General features: G+C 37.0%; 1 protein-coding gene across 7 annotated transcripts in view; it reads left to right on the top strand.

Annotated features, from left to right (window-relative positions):
* The window catches only part of LOC120634535 (microtubule-associated serine/threonine-protein kinase 3), a 102,834-nt gene that overhangs the window by 52,855 nt on the left and 31,038 nt on the right, over positions 1 to 18,941 (top strand). For all 7 annotated transcript variants that reach the window (XM_039905220.1, XM_039905219.1, XM_039905223.1 and 4 more), the window contains exons 6-12: positions 11,676 to 11,773; positions 12,109 to 12,228; positions 13,592 to 13,720; positions 14,041 to 14,122; positions 15,623 to 15,727; positions 16,702 to 16,866; positions 18,183 to 18,310. In XM_039905220.1, coding sequence (XP_039761154.1) covers positions 11,676 to 11,773; positions 12,109 to 12,228; positions 13,592 to 13,720; positions 14,041 to 14,122; positions 15,623 to 15,727; positions 16,702 to 16,866; positions 18,183 to 18,310 — 827 coding nt within the window. The remainder of the gene's footprint in view (positions 1 to 11,675; positions 11,774 to 12,108; positions 12,229 to 13,591; positions 13,721 to 14,040; positions 14,123 to 15,622; positions 15,728 to 16,701; positions 16,867 to 18,182; positions 18,311 to 18,941) is intronic.

Below are 18,941 nucleotides of genomic sequence, written 5' to 3'. Positions count from 1 at the left end.
AGTAATTTGTGTATGTATGACTTCGGTAAGTATTTTTCTAAATAGTATGCATGTTTTGTATCTATACAGCTGGCGGGAAATGTATGCGCCACCCACTGCGCTATCAGAGCTTCATAGTCAGGCGGTGATAGCCCAGTGGATCTTCGACTTCACTTTCGGGGGGCTGAGTTCGAATCCCAGCACGCACCTCTAACCTTTCTAAGTTATTTGCGTTTTAAGCGATTTAAATATCGCTTGCTTTAACGGTGAAGGAAAAAATCGTGAGGTAACCTGCATTCATGAAAGTTCTCTTTAATGTTCTCATAGGTGTGTCGAGTCCACCAATACGCACAGGGCCAGCTTAGTGTACTAAGGTCTTAGCCCCTTCTCATTGTGGAACCCTTGGTCCGTAGTAGGCCGGTAATGGGTTGATATGATGCAGACGATGATAAAACTGAAGTCTGGTTTCAAGATGCTGTTTGACGACCCTAGTGCAGCGATGAGCGCTGTGAATTAAAGTAGGAGGTTCCGGGTTCGATTACCGGCAGGGGCAATTTCTGAATTTTCTCTGGTCTGGTGGGAGGCTTTGGCCGTGGCTAGATACCACCCTACCGACAAAGACGTGCCGCTAAGTGATGAGTGAGATTTAGTGTTCCGGTGCGGTGTCGCGTAGAAACCGATTAGGGGTATGACTACCATACTCCCTAACAGGTTAGCCTGCTACAATCTTAGACTGCATCATTACCACCAGGTGAGATTGCAGTCAGATTTGCCAGATTGCTTGTAGTGGATTAAAAAAAAATGCGAAAGTAGTGCCATTCTTAACACTGTACTAATTGTGAAAAAGGATAGCCTTTTTTAATTAAGTTCGGTTTAATTCACGCAAATTGCACGATGGCAAAATGGTTGTAATCGTATTAAACATAAAAATCATTACATTCTTTTCTGGGTTAGTGATGTAAAACACGCATCACATTGAGCTCCCTTTTTATTCGGAGGTCGGTTTAAGAACACGAAGTTCGTGGTCACTGTTTTTTGTATCATCTCAGACATAAATAAGTAGAATTAGCGAGTTGTAAACACGGAGTCACGACTCAGACGTTATCGCCTACGTACGGACAATTTGTTTAACCTAATGTGCCAGCTATACGCCCGTGACGACTTGCAAAGGTCATGTTGCAATCAATAATGGCCGGCGCTCGTTTATCGATATTGCAGCCTCACTACCTTAAACGTCTGTAGCCTTAGTACAGAGGTGGCATTTTAATACAACCTCTATACCGGCAAGGTATAGTGTAATTTAATATCTCAATACACACACCACACCATTCATCATCAGGGCACGGGTTTCCTCTCAGAATGAGAACAGTGGCGTGCACTTCATACATGCACAAAAGCACTGCTTTTTGCCATTTATGCAATTTTCCTGCCGTATGCATACCCTGGCAAGAAACCCAGTGCACGCAACTGAATGAGAAGTGTTGAAGCCTGAGTCCATCACCCTGGCCATGTGCGGATTAGTAGAATTCACATACTCGAGAACATTATCGAGAACTCTCAGCCATGCAGGTCTCCTCGCGACGTTTTTCTTCACCGTTAAAGCAAGTAATATTTAAATGCTTTTAAATTACAAACGCTCATAACCCTGTAAAATTAGAGGTGCGTCCGGGACATTGATTTCGGAGCTGAAGAAAGTAAAGCCGAAGTCCTAACCCACCAAGCTATCACTGCCTCACCACACTACCAATTTTCCGTAACACTTACCAATTATGGATTGTGCAGAACGTATTGTTGAATTCAAATTCCAAATTCATTTATTTCAAGTAGGCCTACTTAATAAAATTGAGATTATTTGTAAATAATAATTAAACTACATTAATTATACCGTGAAAAGTAATAGGCTTCTATTACTCAAAATACTGAAGCCTTTAAAAAAAAACCAACTCGATAAGTGAAGTATTTCGTACGTTATCGTGACCACAAGATACGGGATCCGCACATACAGACACGCGGACCTCCAAGACAGAACTTTTTAATTACATCGTTTAAATAATAAAAAGAGATTTAAAATATTATGAGTGTTAAAAATAGGGTTTTTTCTCAACATTTGTCTATTTTATATTCACTTATAAAAGTGACATTTTAAGTTGGAGAATCACCCGGTGTGCGTAAACTGACAGTAATACCCACCTCAACGCTTCGCTTATGAGGCGTGCAATTAAATATCTCTTGCGTTATAAAGGAAAACATAGTGAGGAAACCTGCATGCCTGAGAGGTCTCCACAATGTTCTTAAGGGGTGTGTAGAAGTGTTTCGATCTGCACTTGAAGTCAAAGTCAAAGTCAAAAATATCTTTATTCAAGTAGGCCCATAGGTGGCACTTTTGATGCGTACATGAGAATTACACGGTAGTGAGATGATGATGTGATTTTTTATCACCATCTCACAATGTCTTTTAAAATTATTAGAAGCGCAAACTTGTTTGAACAATAATTTACACCCAAGCTTTTTTATCGATTACGTAGTCCTTTATACTATAATAGGACTTTTCTATAAGCTTACGTTTAATAGCTTGTAGCGTAAATTGGCCTGCGTGCGTTCAGCTTGGATGGACTACGGCCCGAACAGTGGCGTGCATAGAGGGTATGCACAGGGTATGCAGTTGATATAAATTGAAGAAATTCTCCAAAAAGAGCTATAATTACTTAAGGGTAGGCTTTTTATAACACTAACAATGCCTATCCTTGGGTTTTTTAAACCTGGGCCCGAACACATCTTAATCTGAGTGGAGAGTCGTGGTTTGCAGTGAGCCGGTAATAGCTGTATTAATGAACATAAAAGCTTCGACCAACATCTTAAGAAGCTTTCGCATGGTTGTTGGATCAAGGGTCGGATACAGAAGGCAGTAGTCCTTGAAACGGCGCGTATTGTGAGGAGGTTCCTCACTCCGGAGCCCTGACCGCCGGTTGCTTGGGCATTCAAAAAACCCGGAGGGTGGATGTTTTTTCTTATAAATTTTTCAAGCATTGTTAAGAATTAAAAAAGAAAAAAAGAAAAAAAGGAAAATGAATAAATGATTAAGAATTGTATACTTTTTGTTGAATTTTTATTTATTAATTATAAACTATATGTTTATGTGGTGTACAATAAAAGTGTATTCATTCATTCATTCATTCAATGATATAAAATTCATAAAACATAATAATTCTAAGTTTCGGGTCTGACAGATTAATTGCTAATTTTTATTTTAAAATTCTAATACAAGTTAAACCTTGAGCTAAACTGATTATCTGCTCAGTCTACGATGGCAGCAGTAACGTATAATTCCAGAAAATGGAAGATGTCAGAAGAAAAAGAAACTCTTTGCTCGCAAAACATTAAAGAACAAGTAAAACACAGATGCGAACAGAGAATTGTAGGCAGAAAGTTAGTTTGATGAACGAACGGAAATTTTATTTATGATAAGCGATATACAGGCATGTATGTCTGATGTTATTCAGTGATAAACTCTCTACAGTGATAAAATGCATGAAATGTACGTATTTTTATCTGACGGTGACTCAATGCAATTCAGTTCTTGTTATATTCGACTGAGCGAGTTGAGCTATGAAATATGAGTTGAACGGTTTAAATTAATAATTGTTAAAGTGAATATATATAACTTACTAGCTGTTGCCTGCGACTTCGTCTGCGTTTGATTTTGTTTTTTGATGTGGCGTTCAATTTAGTAGTTGTTCTAAAAAAAATTACAGTATCCAGTAGCCCTAAATGAGAGGCTTACTGCCGTCCGCTGAGGAGTTCTGTCCTCTATCTCCAAAAAAACACATATTATTTGGGCAAAATTAAACACATATTATAACCTCTATACTACAAAAATAATTATTTAAATTGGTTATAATTTGTCGGAGTTATGGTGTAAAATCGTCAAACACTTTCATCCCCTCTCCCAAAGGTACCGAGCTTAATGTCGGGATAAAAAGTATCCTACTCGTATATTACTTCTAAGACTTCCAATAATATGTGTACAAAGTTTCATGAAGATCGGTTAAGTAGTTTTTGCGTGAAAGCGTAACAAACAAACTTACATTGACATTAATAATATTAGGTAGGGATAGTCTGTGAATGTTACAAACGTCTAAAAAATCACGAGCAAAAAATCACGTTTGTATGTGAGAGCTTCGTAAAATATTTGTTTTATTCTTTTTTTTTAGTATATGTTATTATTAAGTCAAAAGCAATAAACCACCTGTAAATATTGTTTAACTATCACGGTTCATGAGATACGGCGTGTTGACAGACGGACGGACGGATGGATGGATACGGTCGCGTTTCACCCTTTGTGTACTGAACCCTAATACTATGGTTTCTTCCCATACTAATGTTATAAACTGGGTTTCTCCGCGACTTTGTCCGCATCTGCGTTCCAATTCGAACCAGCTGCTTCTGAGATAAACGCGTTTAAGCAAACAAATTCTTAAGCTTTGCAATTTATATTTGTATAGATGCGAAAGTGGGGCTGCTTGTTAATTTATTTATTTATTTATTTAGGAAAACCAACCGCTAATACATTTTTTCTTGTCCAAGTTTTTACGTTGCGAGCTAAGTGAATGTTCAGCTTATTACAGGTTTTCACAACGTTTACAAATAATCTCAAAATTAATTACATTTTGTATATAACTGCATTACAAAATAAATGTCTAAAAATATTTTACTAATTAATAATGTTAAAAATATAAATAGAATTAAAATTAAAATTCATATTAAATTAAGAATTAAATTAAAAACAAAAAAAAAAAATGTTGGTGCAGTCATCAAAATTTATTTCTTATGGAGTATACTTATGCATCCTTCAATATTATTTGGTAATTCTGTAACACGTTGTATACCTAGATAGCAGTGGCGTGCATAGAGGGTATGCACAGGGTATGCTTATGATATAAAATGATCAAAATCTCCAGTACGAGTTATAAATACTTATGGGTAGGCTTTTTATAACTCTTACAATGCCTATCCTTAAGTTTTTTATAACTCGTACTGGGGATTTTCTTCATTTTATATCATCTGCATACCCTGTGCATACCCTCTATGCACGCCACTGCTAGATAGATATTATGTATTATTTAAAGCCGCTGAGTTCGTGGCCTAACATAGATGTTAATTAATTTCGGAAGTGTGTTTAATATGCGTGATGCATTTACATAGAAATTCACTTGCTCATTTTTAACTGGATATAAATTAATGTTTCACTTGAGGCTTATTATCACGGTAATGACATTGAGTATATAAAGCCATGCACAATCCCATTTTTTTTTAATTATTGAGTGTTCCGCACAAAACGGGACCCTATTACTAGGATTCAGAGCTGTGCGTCCGTCTGTCTGTCCGTCGGTCACCAGACTGTATCTCGTGAACCGTTATAGTTAGTTGACATTTTCACCGATGTTATATTACTGTTGCCGCTTAACAACAAATACAAAAAAAAACAGATTAAAATAAATATTTAGCCGTATATAGATAATGGAACGGATCCGACTCGCAATTAACCGGTTTTTTATTGAAGTAAAACTTCTTTAGGCGCGACTAGGGAGTAACTCAAGATTTTTTCTGACGGAAGTAACGCTTACGTCAGACGTCTGTGTAATTTCCGCTATTTAAAAATTATAATAAGGATTGGTCGTAAGTATATGTCATATACTCCACGCTCCACTTACATTGACATTTATAATATTAGTAGGGATATAATCCGCGACTTGTCCGCTTAAATTTTGGGTTATTTTAGTTATATCTATAGGAACCTATTTTCCGAGATAAACTGTATCCTATAGCCGTCTCCAGGATGCAAATTATTTTAATGCAAAATTTCTCCGAGATAAGTAAAGCGGCCAAGCCATCCATGCGTAGGTAGCAAATGCATTTATATTAATGCCTCAGATAACTTTTACCTGCAGCTTTTGACGACCTCGGTGGCGCAACGGTGAGCGCTGTGAATTTAAGAAGGAGGTCCCGGGTTCGATTCCCGCCAGGGGAATATGGGAATTTATAATTTCAGCATTTTCTCTGGTCTGGTTTGGTGGGAGGCTTTGGCCGTAGCTAGTTGCCACCCTACCGAAAAAGACGTATCGCTAAGAGATTTAGTGTTGCGGTGGGGTGTGACTGTAATCGTAGTATGACTACCATACTCACTGAAAGGATAGCCCGCTACCATCTTAGACTACATCATCATTTACCACCAGGTGAGATTGCAATCAAGTACCCACTTGCAGTGAAAAAAAAAAGTTATTCCGGGATAAATATTATCCCATGACCATCTTAAGGATGCAATCTTATTTCATCAAGATTCGGTTGAACGGTTGAGCCGAAAATATTAACAAGCAAATAGACATACTTTCGCACTTATAATATTAGTATGGATTAATATATTAGTCCCCCTGTCCCTTATTAAATAGTCACAAGAATCTGGTAATATTGTAAAGTATGTATACATTTTATCTTTTCATAATAGGCTGTTGTTTTTTTTTTTTTTAACTCTCAACCTTGTGTCCAAAGTATTAAAGACGACTTTACATCGTGCACCCTTAAAATGTTCTTTGAATGTCGTCCAAGTTTTCTGCACAGTCGCGTTATTGCATGGTAATGAAAAAACGCCAGTGCGAGTTGGATTTGCAGATGAAGGGTTCCGTAACGAGGTACCTTAGGTACTTAGGGAAAGCCTAAAAAAGTACTAATTAAAATTATTAAGATCGAGAACGAATCACCAAAAAAAACGTTTTTTTGTAAGACTAATCAACTTTTTATTTTTATAAATTTTAGACGTAGCGACGATTATAGAGTTAGTCTGCCACATTATGAAAATAAAGCTTGGTTTGCTATTTATTGTCCGCGAAAAGCAGGAGAATCTGTATGGTGTAATTTATAATTTTTTCAATCCTTATACTCCACACCACACTATTAGTAAGGTGTTAAATAAGTTCCGAAGTTTTTTTCATAATTTAATTTTGTTTTTTTTTTAAAGTTCTGTTATGTTATTATTATTAAACTCTTTATTTGTATACCACAACATTTAAAATATAACAAAAACAGAAACAGCGAAAGAAGTAGTAATACAAAAGGCGGCCTTATCGCTTAATAGCGATCTCTGCCAGGCAACCTTAGAATTAGGAAAAAAAAGAAGAGGAGAATAGACTGCTGGTGGTACAAATATTAAAATACATACATGCAAATAACTACATGCTAATACATAAACTAGTGTACACAAATAGATAAAAAGTAAATAATATAATAAATAAATAAATATAAAAATAAACTAATATATATAATAACAACACTTACATAATTAAATACTTTAACATACAATAAATATGTATATGTTATCTTTGTAATATTTTGAAAACATTTAAGAAGGAGGACTACGATTAGTGTTAAATTAAAATGCACGAAAAAACTAAATACGGGGGCGAAAAGGGCGGGAAACTTCGTACATGGCGGACGCGTTTCCCTAACTTTTTTTTAAAAATCAATTAAATCACCGGAATGAAACCTTTTTTTTTGGAAAAAATTAATGTATATTATAGCTGACTTCAGGGTGTCGGTTTATTAAAAAAAATTACTCTAACCATTTTTCCCTAACGCGCCAAAAGAAGTATAACTTCAAAAATATTCATCAGCCATCTTTGTACCCGTAACACAAGCAACGCTTACTTTGGGGCTAGATGGCGATGTGTGTGTGTTGAGTGTTATAAGCACTCTTTCAGTACGGAACCCTAAAAGTGTGAGCCTAAAGCTCGGCATATTTCTTCGTGAAATTTGTTTTTGTTGTCAGCATACAATTTTCTGAAACTCATTTCGATGTTCTCGCTGACCTTGATGGAACTAGTGAATCACATGTTTTAACCGACTAACTGGAAATACCTCCATACGAGGAATAACTCCTTACTCCCTAACAGGTTAGCCCGTGACCATCTTTGACTGCATGATCACAGAGGGACATGCGGTGCTGGTTTTTAGTTTGGGTAATATAGGTAAATACTTATAATATAAGTATAAATAAACACCCAGATAGTGTAAAAAAATCGTGTTCATCACACAAACATTTTCCAGTTGTGAGAATCGAACCCCTTGGCCTTGGGACTCGCTGCCCACTGCGCCAATCGGCCGACGAATGGGGTTAAATTAAAATATACTATGTTATAAATATTGTGTCGGCATTACTGCGATCAAACATTCAAAAAAAACTCTATCTATGTTATATATAGTATACAGAGTGTCCCGTAAGTAATGGATCAAGCCAGTGGCGTGCATTGCATATATGCAAATAAGCACTGCATACCCTACCCCCAGGGTCTTAAAGAGCCTTCAGATAGGACCATTAAAGTTTTGTAATTAAAAAATCTCAATTTATCGATTGCAGGGTAAATCCATTATTAAGAATCACTCGACATATGACGCCCTCTACTGTTGCATAGAAATATCAAATAAAATAAGCACGCCCAAAAAAAGAATCGTTCTGCTAGATGTGTGCGTGCATGTTAGTAGTGTGTATCGTGTAATGTTATAATCGTGCGCTTGTACTTACAAGATTAGCATCGGTTCACACAAGAACAGTTTCATTCATAAATTCTCTATGTATGGGTGTCTATAAGCACTGCTTACGGAAGTGGATAATCAATTACGTGTTTGATTTTTTATGAATAAAATGATTTGCTTGGTTTGTTATTGTTGTTAACGGTCATTATTCTTCTTTTAGAATTAAAAACATTATTCACAAATGTAAATACCTTTTAGTGTCTTTTAAGAAAATTAAGGAACTAATATTATCGAGTTAGTCTTTCGTTTTGAAAATAATCTATGAAACCAAACGCTGTCTAAATTTTGAAAAATGAATAATTTAGGTTTTCCAGGAATCATTGGAAAGTGAGAGAGTTAACAATAAATATGGTTTCTATTTATTGTTTACATATCAAAATAAAATAGCGTTCGTACCCGTACTTACAAAAAATTAAAGACTATTTTGACTAATTTCGATTGCAATATTATCTATAGCATATTCAATCGCCATTATTGTTTACCTTCGAACAATGCTGTATGGCGTTGGTGATAAATAAACGGTTCAAGTGCATAAATTCAGTAACTTTAACCTTTAGTAAAGGTTTGAGTAGTGATAGTTTAATGTGTTAAGGTTAATTTATAGTTTATTCATTCATTTTATAATGAAAGCATATTCGTGCGGTCTTTGTTTGGTTTCAGTGTGCCTGGAAAAAGTACTTAGAGAAAACTTTAATTTCTATCCCTATATCGTAAAATTTGAAATCATTCGCAAAGGAAGGAGTGTACCAATGTTACAAATATCCCAAAAAAAGGTGATAAAGTAACACGTATGTTTAATAATAAATATTACGAAAACATTTCTTGGCTAAGCGGCTTTGTACATACCAATCTATTATTTTGCTTTCCTTTTGTTTTACTGTCCAATATACGTAAAGTGTGGAATGATAAAGGATATTGTGATCTTAATAATTTTCATAAAGACGCTAAAAACATGATATGTTGGAAAAATATTATCATCATCAGTGTGCTTAGAAAATGCTGCCGAATGGTGTGTCATAATTTTGTGACGTAAATCAGGGTATGTACTTTTATTCAATTAGCAGTAGATAGACGATAGTATTAAATCAATCAAAAATATAACTTTCGTAAAGTAATTTGATTATAAACCAACATACCTACCTATCTAAAATCTAAATTTTAATTTTACTTTATGTTTGTGCTGAACACCTTGTGCATACCCTGGGTCCAAGGGCTATGCACGCCACTGGATCAAGCATAACTGGAAGATAAACCCCAAATAATCTACAACTAATTTGATCAGTTTAAAAAAAAACCAGTGGGGTGACCAAGTTATTATTATTATTATTTTTTAATTTTGTCAATTACTATTACCGTATATCAGTTTTTATAAAACCACAGATAAAGATTTAGGGGCACTTTCCACTTAACCTTGATCCATTATTTGCGGGACACCCTGTATCAATTAACGTTCTTGAGTACAGTACCGTAAGTAAACTACGCTACCCAATAATGATACGAAGGGCTCTGATGGAATCTGAATGGTTTTTTGATGGCGACTAAACCGTATCCGTGCGCATTAAGACATCGTTATTTTATACTAGTTCTGCTGCCGGGTTTCACTCACGCGTACCATTCCCGGAACTGTACCATCGCTTGCTTACTTCGGGTTTTGATGCGAAAGCTGCTGCGTGGCAAACAGACAATTGATTAACGTAGTGTAAGCGATACTAGAAGCCATCTCTCAGAATGAGAAGGTTTCAAATTCAAATTGAAAAATATTTTATTCATGTAGACCTTATCACAGGCACTTATGAAACGTTCATACATATAATATGTTACCACTAATGCAGTGGCGTGCACTTCTTACATGTACATAAAACAAGCTAGGCTTGTTTATTTCGCATACTTTCCCAGTATTATGTCCTATGGGATCTTACTGTGGGGAAAAGCTGCAGATATTGAAAGTATTATACTACAGAAAAGAGCCGTACGATCAATATATAAACTTGGATCACGCGAATCGCTTCGTGAAAAATTTAAACAAATAGGTATTCTTACGATTGCTTCGCAATATATCTATAATAATATAGTCTTTGTGAGACAAAATATTGCTTTTATTAGCAAAAAGCTGAAATTAACAATCGACTTACCAGAAACGGACATAAATTAGTGATATCTGCATATCGTCTGCGAAAGGTGCGTTTCAAAAGTGCTTATAAAGTAGGCCTACTTGAAATAAATGAATTTGAATTTACAAAAGCACTGCATACCCTAAAATTTAAATAAAGCCCGTATAAGAGGATGATTTTTCCATTTTATGCAATTTTCCTGCTGTATGCATATTCTGGTAAGAAACCCAGTGCACGCCACTGCACTAATGATAGCTGATAGTTATAACTACATTCATTAACTTAAAACTAAAGCTAGGAGGGTTCCAAACGCGCCCTGGTCTAAGAAGAGCCTTTAAACCTACTTTTTACTAAAATAAATCAGATACAGCCCTAACATCACATGCAAAATTAAAATCATGTGACTCCAGTCACCTCATTAGGTTCGCGATGGGTAGCGTAGGTAAAATGCGCGTTGCGGTCTTTCATCTTCACTAGGGTTGTCATAAGAAAACAATTAGAATGTTTTGTATTCGTTTGTATGAAAATTTTGTTTGTATATTTTGACAGGGTGATTCCTTATGGAATATACTTATGTATCCTTTAATTTTTATTAGTAGTTCTGTTACACGTTGTAGAAGTAGGTAGTTTGCTTTTTTTGTGACATCTTAATAGATTTTGCGGAATTGTTACCGCTTTGCTTATATTTTCTGCCGCAAATCAGCATTGCTGCAATGGTGTGTGATGGTTGGATGGATGCATGGTTGTCGGCGTAATTATAGGCTCATGAGGCTTAACATGGTCGCCGTACGCCTCTTTGTAGGACGCGGTTCCTTCTTCCTTGCATGCCCAGCGAAGTGTTGTTCTGTTGATAGAACAACACTTCGCTGGGCATGATCACATATTCATCATGGCTAGTTAAAAACAAAAATAAGCGTTAACGGGCCGTTAATGTTGATGAAAATTAAACAGTGTATTGCCGACGCTCCACCTCATATTATCGATTGGTGTCCATTGTTGCAGTCGCAGTGTTCATCGCAGGAGAGGCTGTTGGCTGCGCAGGCGGCATGCGAGCCTCCGCGGGCGCCCTGCCCGCACTGCCATCACCAGAACTCGCTCAAGTAACTATATTGACCTTACTCTGTCCCTATTCACATAGTATAAAATAAAGTCACTTCCACCTACTGTTCTCCTAGTACCGCGGTTCTATGATCGGCTCCGTGACACAACAGTTCGCAGGTGGTTCACACGTGATTAGACCCAGAGATTACCCCCTGACGCTGTCCTAAATTGACAAACTCACAAACTTTACCTCTTTAGAATATAAATTTAGATGGGTTTTGTAAAAACTTCGATAGCGTGATGTAGGATGTTGTGGCGCCATCTAGTTTCATAACCGCAATATTTAAAGTTCCTTCTGAATAGTATTGAAGTGTTGTGCGTTTGGTATTTGCAGCAGTTCGCAGGGCAGCGGCATGAACTGGGCCTCGCTGTCGGACAGCGGCGGCAGTGGCCACGCGGCTCGTGCGCCTTCCCCGCGGGCGGTTCCGCGCCGAGTGCGAAGTCGCAGCCTCAGGTAACGCCTTTTTTTGAAGTTATACTTCTTTTGGCAGGTTAGGGAAAATTGATGAGTGTAAATTTTTACGATGCGCGCGGTACGCGGTTCCCCCTTCACGAAAAACCGACACCATGAAGTTAGCTACAGTCAACATTTAAGTTATTAAAAAAAAAAACCTTTGACATTGTACACTTTCAATTGTCAAAGTCTGCTGGCTGTTTAAAAATTCGATTCAACTGTACAAAAATCTCGAATTTTAATGTTTAGTAAGTCTTGGTGGTCCGATAATGAGACCACTAGATATAATGCGTTTTAATAAAACTTTCAATGTATTAAATGCCTTTTTCCTATTGGCGAAAGATGACATTTTTGAAAAGATTTTTATCTTGTAGTAGTTTTAAGTATATCTTCTAACGCGTAAGTACACACACGTATTTTTTTTGTCGTGGTGGAAAATCTTTATTGCTACCTCCGACCCTTGGGCAGGACGGAGGCTATGTAGGACTCCCCCCTCTTAAGGGGGTATACTCAAACTAAAAACCACCGCGGCATGTCCACGTTGTTGGGTTTGTTAGACGCCCGGGGAACCGGTTTTATACCTCCCTGTAGTCATCATCGTATCACCCCGCTACCGGCCCACTACACGGGTACTCCTTCCGCAATGAGAAGGGTTTACGCCCACCATGCTGGACATGTGCGGATCGGTAGACTTCTCACGCCTTGGAGAACTCTTAGGCATGCAGTTTTCCTTCACCGTTTCAGCAAGTGATATTTGATAGCTTACAACGCAAGTTACTTACAAAAGATAGAGATGCGTGCCGGGATTCAAACTCGGCCTCCGCGGAAGTGAAGCCTAGGCCCTAACCACTTTTTGTGGCAGAGCACGTCTGGGTAAGTACTACCACTTATATTTAAATATAGTTGTGGCAATCCCGATCCTCTGGAGATGTTGACTTCACTGTACTGTCACTTATTAATCTATTACAAAGGTACGCGTCGCTTAGCGTGGGTACTATGCGCGTGTCAGTACTTTATCTTCAATAGGGTTGTCATAATTAACTACAAACAATGTTTTGGATTTGTTTGTATGAAAAAATAAATATGCTTCTCTCGTTTTAATATTTTTACAGAGTGATTCCTTATGAAATATACTCAGTGGCGTGCACAGGGTTTGTGACCAGGGTATGCATAAAGAAGGAAGATGGTGTGAAATGGAAAAATTCTTCTCCTTTACGAGACGTACAAACATTTTAGGGTAGGCAGTGCTTTCGTGCTTTTATGAAGTGCACGCCACTGAATATACTCGTGCATCCTTCAACGGTATTTCGTAATACGGTTACACGTCGTATAATATGAAGCTGATTATGATGGTGATTCCCAGTTCGCCGTCCCGCTCGCCCGGGGGCGGCAGCGGCGGTTCGGAGAGCGGCGCTCGGGACGACGCCGTGTCGGCGATGTCATCGCTCTTCGCCGCCCGGTTCCCCGCCGCGCAGAAGGCTATGGATGACAAGTGAGCTTTTGTTGTATTCAACTACCGAGGGATACATTAAAACTTTCTTTTCATGAATGAATGATTGATCGAATGAATGAATGAATGAATGAATGAATAAATGATTGAATGATTGATTAAATACAATACACTTCACAAAATACAAATATAATTGAGCTTTCTTCGCTGTTTTTGACACTCTTACTATGTATGCTGAGAACTTTACGTTGGCACGTATAGTATTTTTTTTTTACCTGTGTGTGTGTTTTTTTTACCTGTGTATAATATAAGGTAACGTTTATAAGTCCTGTAATAACTTAATTATTTTTTAATTTTTCCAGGCTAAAGATGCTAATAGAGGAGCTGACTGAATTAGATAAGAAACAAGATCGCCCGCCCATCGAGAGATTTGTGCAGAGACAGGTAATATTGAGAGATCCGAGCGGTCGTTAACTGGGTATCGGCAGGTTCTGTAGAAAACACAAAGAACGCCTAGCTAAACACCCCAACCGTCTTGCTAGCTCACTATTAGTAGCTCCACGTATGAAACGCCTAAAACGAGCTGATGTGCTCGACAATTGACGGACGGTTGAGCGATGGCTCCCTCGTCTGTAAATGCCAATAACTCACCCAGCACATCTGATTATAGTCTCGCGACTGATTGCAGATAAAAAAAAAAAAAAAAAAAATATCAACTGGGCTTGCTATCCATATACAAATGACAGTGAGGCATTCATAGAGGGTGTGCACAGGGTATGCAGGTGATATAAAATTAACAAAATCTCCAGTACGTAGTAAATATGTGAGGGAAGGTTTTTTACACAATGCCCATTCTTAAGTTTTTTATAATGTTGATTTTCTTAATTTAGATCATCTGCATACCCAGTGCATACCTCAATGCACGCCACTGCAGTTAAGCGATGATAGTAAGCCACAAACTTATATGCACATAAATTATATATTTATTCACATATATTAAAATATCAAATTCACAATTTCTTTATTAATGTAGGCCTATCACAGGCACTTATGAAGCGTTCATACATATAATATGTCTACATATGTAATTGTAAGGGGATGGTGATAACTTAATTCGCCAACTTAAACCTAAAGCTACGAGGGTTCCAAACGCGCCCTGGTCTAAGAAGAGCCCACAACAAACTTAGCCGGGTACATTTTTTTTGTTATCACCATCTCACAGTTTATTTATATTAAGCTATGAAGCTAGAGCAACTCAAACCCAAGCTTTTTTATCGTTCAAGTAATCCGTAATATTATAATAGGATTTTTCTGAAAGCTTACGTTTTATACAAAGTTTGAACTTATTGCGAAACATCTCAAAGATTTCATTTGGTAATTTGTTATAAAATAATATACAATTTCCCTTGAATGAATTAGGAATTTTATGTAGCCTAGTAAACTGCACTTGCTATTATGTGAATATATATATATCGAGCGGGCAAATCCTGTTCAAAGCGTACCCTTTGGACAAAATTTGCTCGCTCAAAAAAGAGCATTCGTTTTCGAAATACTTTAACGTCACTGTAAAATAGATCTTATTTATTTAGTATTAAAGTTGAAATATGCCCTTAATTCTTCTACTAGGGCTTTTAGCAGAACGTTTGTAAAATAAAAAATGAGGACAAGATCCACGGACATCCACGGCGTTTATATTATATTAAAGCTTAAATTTGCTCACAATTCCTCTGATAGTGCTTTTGAACGTTTATAGAATAAAAATCAGAAGTACAGGATATCTAAAACAAGTCAAATCTTTTTCTACTTTATTCTTTGAATATTGGATAGAACCGTGCGTTATTTTGCGGAATTCCATGATATAATATGAAAATTAAGCTTAATGCACACGGCACATGTGGCGTTGAGGCTACAGTCCATGAAGCTGTTTCTTGTTTACTTCTGCAGGTGTTGGAAATGGCGCGGGACTGCCTCCACAAGTCTGAATCCAAGCAGGTGACCAGTAGCTACTTCTACGACATGGCGGACAGTTTGGACAGGTTGTTATGTGAGGTGAGGCTTTTTGTGTTGTTAAGGATATTTTAGATCACTACTATTGCATTCATCTACTATATATTCATTATCCACTGCCGGAGTAAAGGCCTCCCCCAGCAGGCTATGCCCGTAATCACCACGCTGGGCAGACGGGTTGGTGATCGCAATAGATGTAGTAGCAGCATGGAGAGCACCGCTGCCCGTTCTCAGTCATATTCCCTTAGTCGCCTCGTACAAAAAAAACTCACGACAAGAGAGGGGGGGGGGGGGGGGGTGAAAAAAGTTTTCAGATCTGGGCGTCATAACTCTGCACCAACCACCAAGGTGGTTTATACCTACTCGTTTAAAGGGGAAAGGAGACTAAAAAGGGGGAATAAGCAACTACTTACTTAAAGTTAGTTTTGGCTAAAAATTATTGTAGTATAAAATATTTTTTGGAAAAATAAATAAATCGCTACCCCAAAAGCATACAATAAGAGCAACTATAAAAGGAACTTTTTTTAAATAGATCAAGTAAAAAGTTCTAAAAAAAATAAATAAAAAAAAAACCGCGACTATGCATCGCTAAATCGCATAATCTGAACAGAAAATTTAGCATAGCTAAATTTTCTGTTCATATTATAGAATAGGATGTTTATTTACTCAGTTTCAGGTCTTCGCTAGTATGGTATATACTTTTGTATCGATTGGAAATGACCGTAAATTTATTGTAAAAAAAAAGATTTTTTTTAAAAGCCCTTTCGATAATTTCAGAGAAATAGCATTAATAGCATTTGCTTGCCAATTATTAATATTTAAAAAAAACATGGTACAAAGAAAGGAAATTAGAAAATTTCTTAACTCCGCGTTTCCGGAGATTCCTGTTCAAATTCTTCGTCTAGTACAGAAAATCCCCAAAAACAATTTCTTGACCCGTCCCAGGAATCAAACCCCGTCCTCGTGATCCACAGACCAACGAGGTATTCAAAATATCATATAATAATTTATTCCAGACTCGAGAGAAATCAGCCGAAGCGGGTGGCAAAGTGGCTCCGCTGGTGACGCGGTTGACTTTGGCGATGGCCAGGCCCGCGCGTCTCCTGGAGTGCCTGGAGTTCGACCCTGAGAGGTTCTACCGCCTCCTGGAGGCCGCCGAGGGGCATGCACGGCATTTGCAGGTGCTATTAATAACATATTTTATTTATTTATTCACTTTATTGCACCATTATAAAAACTGTTTACAAAAGGACTTTTTATACCAGCCAACCTTCGGAAGTAGAAGGAAAACGAGTTAGGGTTTTGGTTTGGTTTAGGAAATAACTGAAAATTATTAATTTTATTAAAGATATTTATAATATACATATAGCAAATGCATACATTTATATTCAAATAGATTTCTTTAATAAAAAAAAAAAAACTAAATACAACATAAAACAGTGTTATGAAAAAAACTTGTTTTTGTAGGAATTATATATTTGTTTATATAAAATATTACATAGGAATTCTGTTACAGAACCATCTGCGAAGTCTAATATTTAATCCGAACCTGTATACAGGGCCCCACTCACATACACATAAAAAATAAAATATGAAATTTTTTCATACTTCCCTCACGATGTTTTCCTTCAACGTTGAAGCCACCTTCACAAGCGATGTTTTTATTCCTTAAAACGCACTTAACTTGAAAAGTTAGAGGTGCGTAGAGGTATCACCGCTTCTTATGTCTATTAGTGTATACAATTTAATAGCAGATGTTGTTTTTGAAGCGGTGATAGTGCATTGGGTAGGATTTCGACTTCTCTTTCGGGGGGCCGAGTTCGATTCGAATCCCATGCACACACCTCTAACTTTCCTAAGTTACGTGCGTTTCAACCAATTAAAAGATCACTTGCGTCAACGGTGAAGGAAGACATTGTGAGGAAACCTGCATGTCTGAGAGTTATTCGTTACGTTCTCAAGGCTGTGTGGAATCCACCGATCCGTACTGGGTCAGCGTGGTGGACTACAGCCTTAACCCTTCTCATTGTGGGAGGGGACCCGTGCTATATAGTGGGACGGTAATGCGTTGATGTGATGATAATAATGAGTAGATCTTGGACAGATTAACAGACTAACTGGGTCATTATTGTACGACGAAAAAAGTCAACATATATTTATTTATGTTTAATTAGGAATGATTTCGTGATTTTAAATGAAAAGAAATATTTATTTTGCTAAATCTGGGCTACTGGCGTTTAGGATATAAAGTTCCAACATTTTCTGCTGATACATCAACATGCAAAATTAAAACATTAAATTAAATTAATAATAATCTTAATTGTTAAATCAATTATACAAAATAATGTTCTAAGATTTATAGTGTAAGTATTAAATCATTGTATTAGTTATTATATCACAATTCAAATATATAATTTCAAAAAAAAAAAAAACTATACAATGAAAATTAAAGTGCGTATGTGTTTTTTGCCGTATCTTATGTTAGTTTGTCTTGCAGGGTATATCGACAGACATACCGCAGTACATAATACATAAACTGGGGCTGTCAAAAGATCCGCTGGCCGAACTACACGTGCCGCCACCACCCCCTCCGCCGCCAGTGCCGATTAGTTCCTCACCATCCAAGTAAGTTTCTGTTTACCTGAGCACGAGTGTCAAAACCTATGACATACAGTTTTTGAAGAACTGCTTTTGAAGTGTTTGAAACCGTTGTCAGTGGTGGCGTGCACGCTTACGACCAATCACAAGACAGTTTGTCGGCCGTGGGCAGTAGGCAGCGACCCTGCTTTCTGAGTCCAAGGCTTTTTAAAAATTTGTGTAGCCTTTTTTATTTAATATAATTTTAGTTATTTGTGAACAATTATGTGCGTATTATGCTTGTGCTTTTTTAATTTTAGCTAAGCTCTTTTTTTATTTTTGGACATGACTGTCTGTTGCCCCAAAAAAAAAATATCATTAAAAAAGACTTTGTGTTCGATTCCTACAAATGTTTGTGTGATGAGCATTAATGTCTTTTAGTGTCTGGGTTTTTATCTGTATATTTTAAGTATTTATGTAAATGATTCATAAAAATATTCATCAGCCATCTTAGTACCCATAACACAAGCTACGCTTACTTTGGTGCTAGATGTGTGTGATGTCGCAGTATATTTATATTTTATGGCGCTGTCTTGAGCAAGTGTCTTGTGATTCAGCGCACGTTTGGAAATGCCTTAACATGCTCATATCTTCAAGAAGCTCATAACTATATCTATAC

This window comes from Pararge aegeria, chromosome 24 (assembly GCF_905163445.1).
Source record: "Pararge aegeria chromosome 24, ilParAegt1.1, whole genome shotgun sequence".
Lineage (NCBI taxonomy): Eukaryota > Metazoa > Arthropoda > Insecta > Lepidoptera > Nymphalidae > Pararge > Pararge aegeria.
Note: the sequence above shows the minus strand (reverse complement) of the source record. Positions and strands in the feature narration are given on the sequence as shown.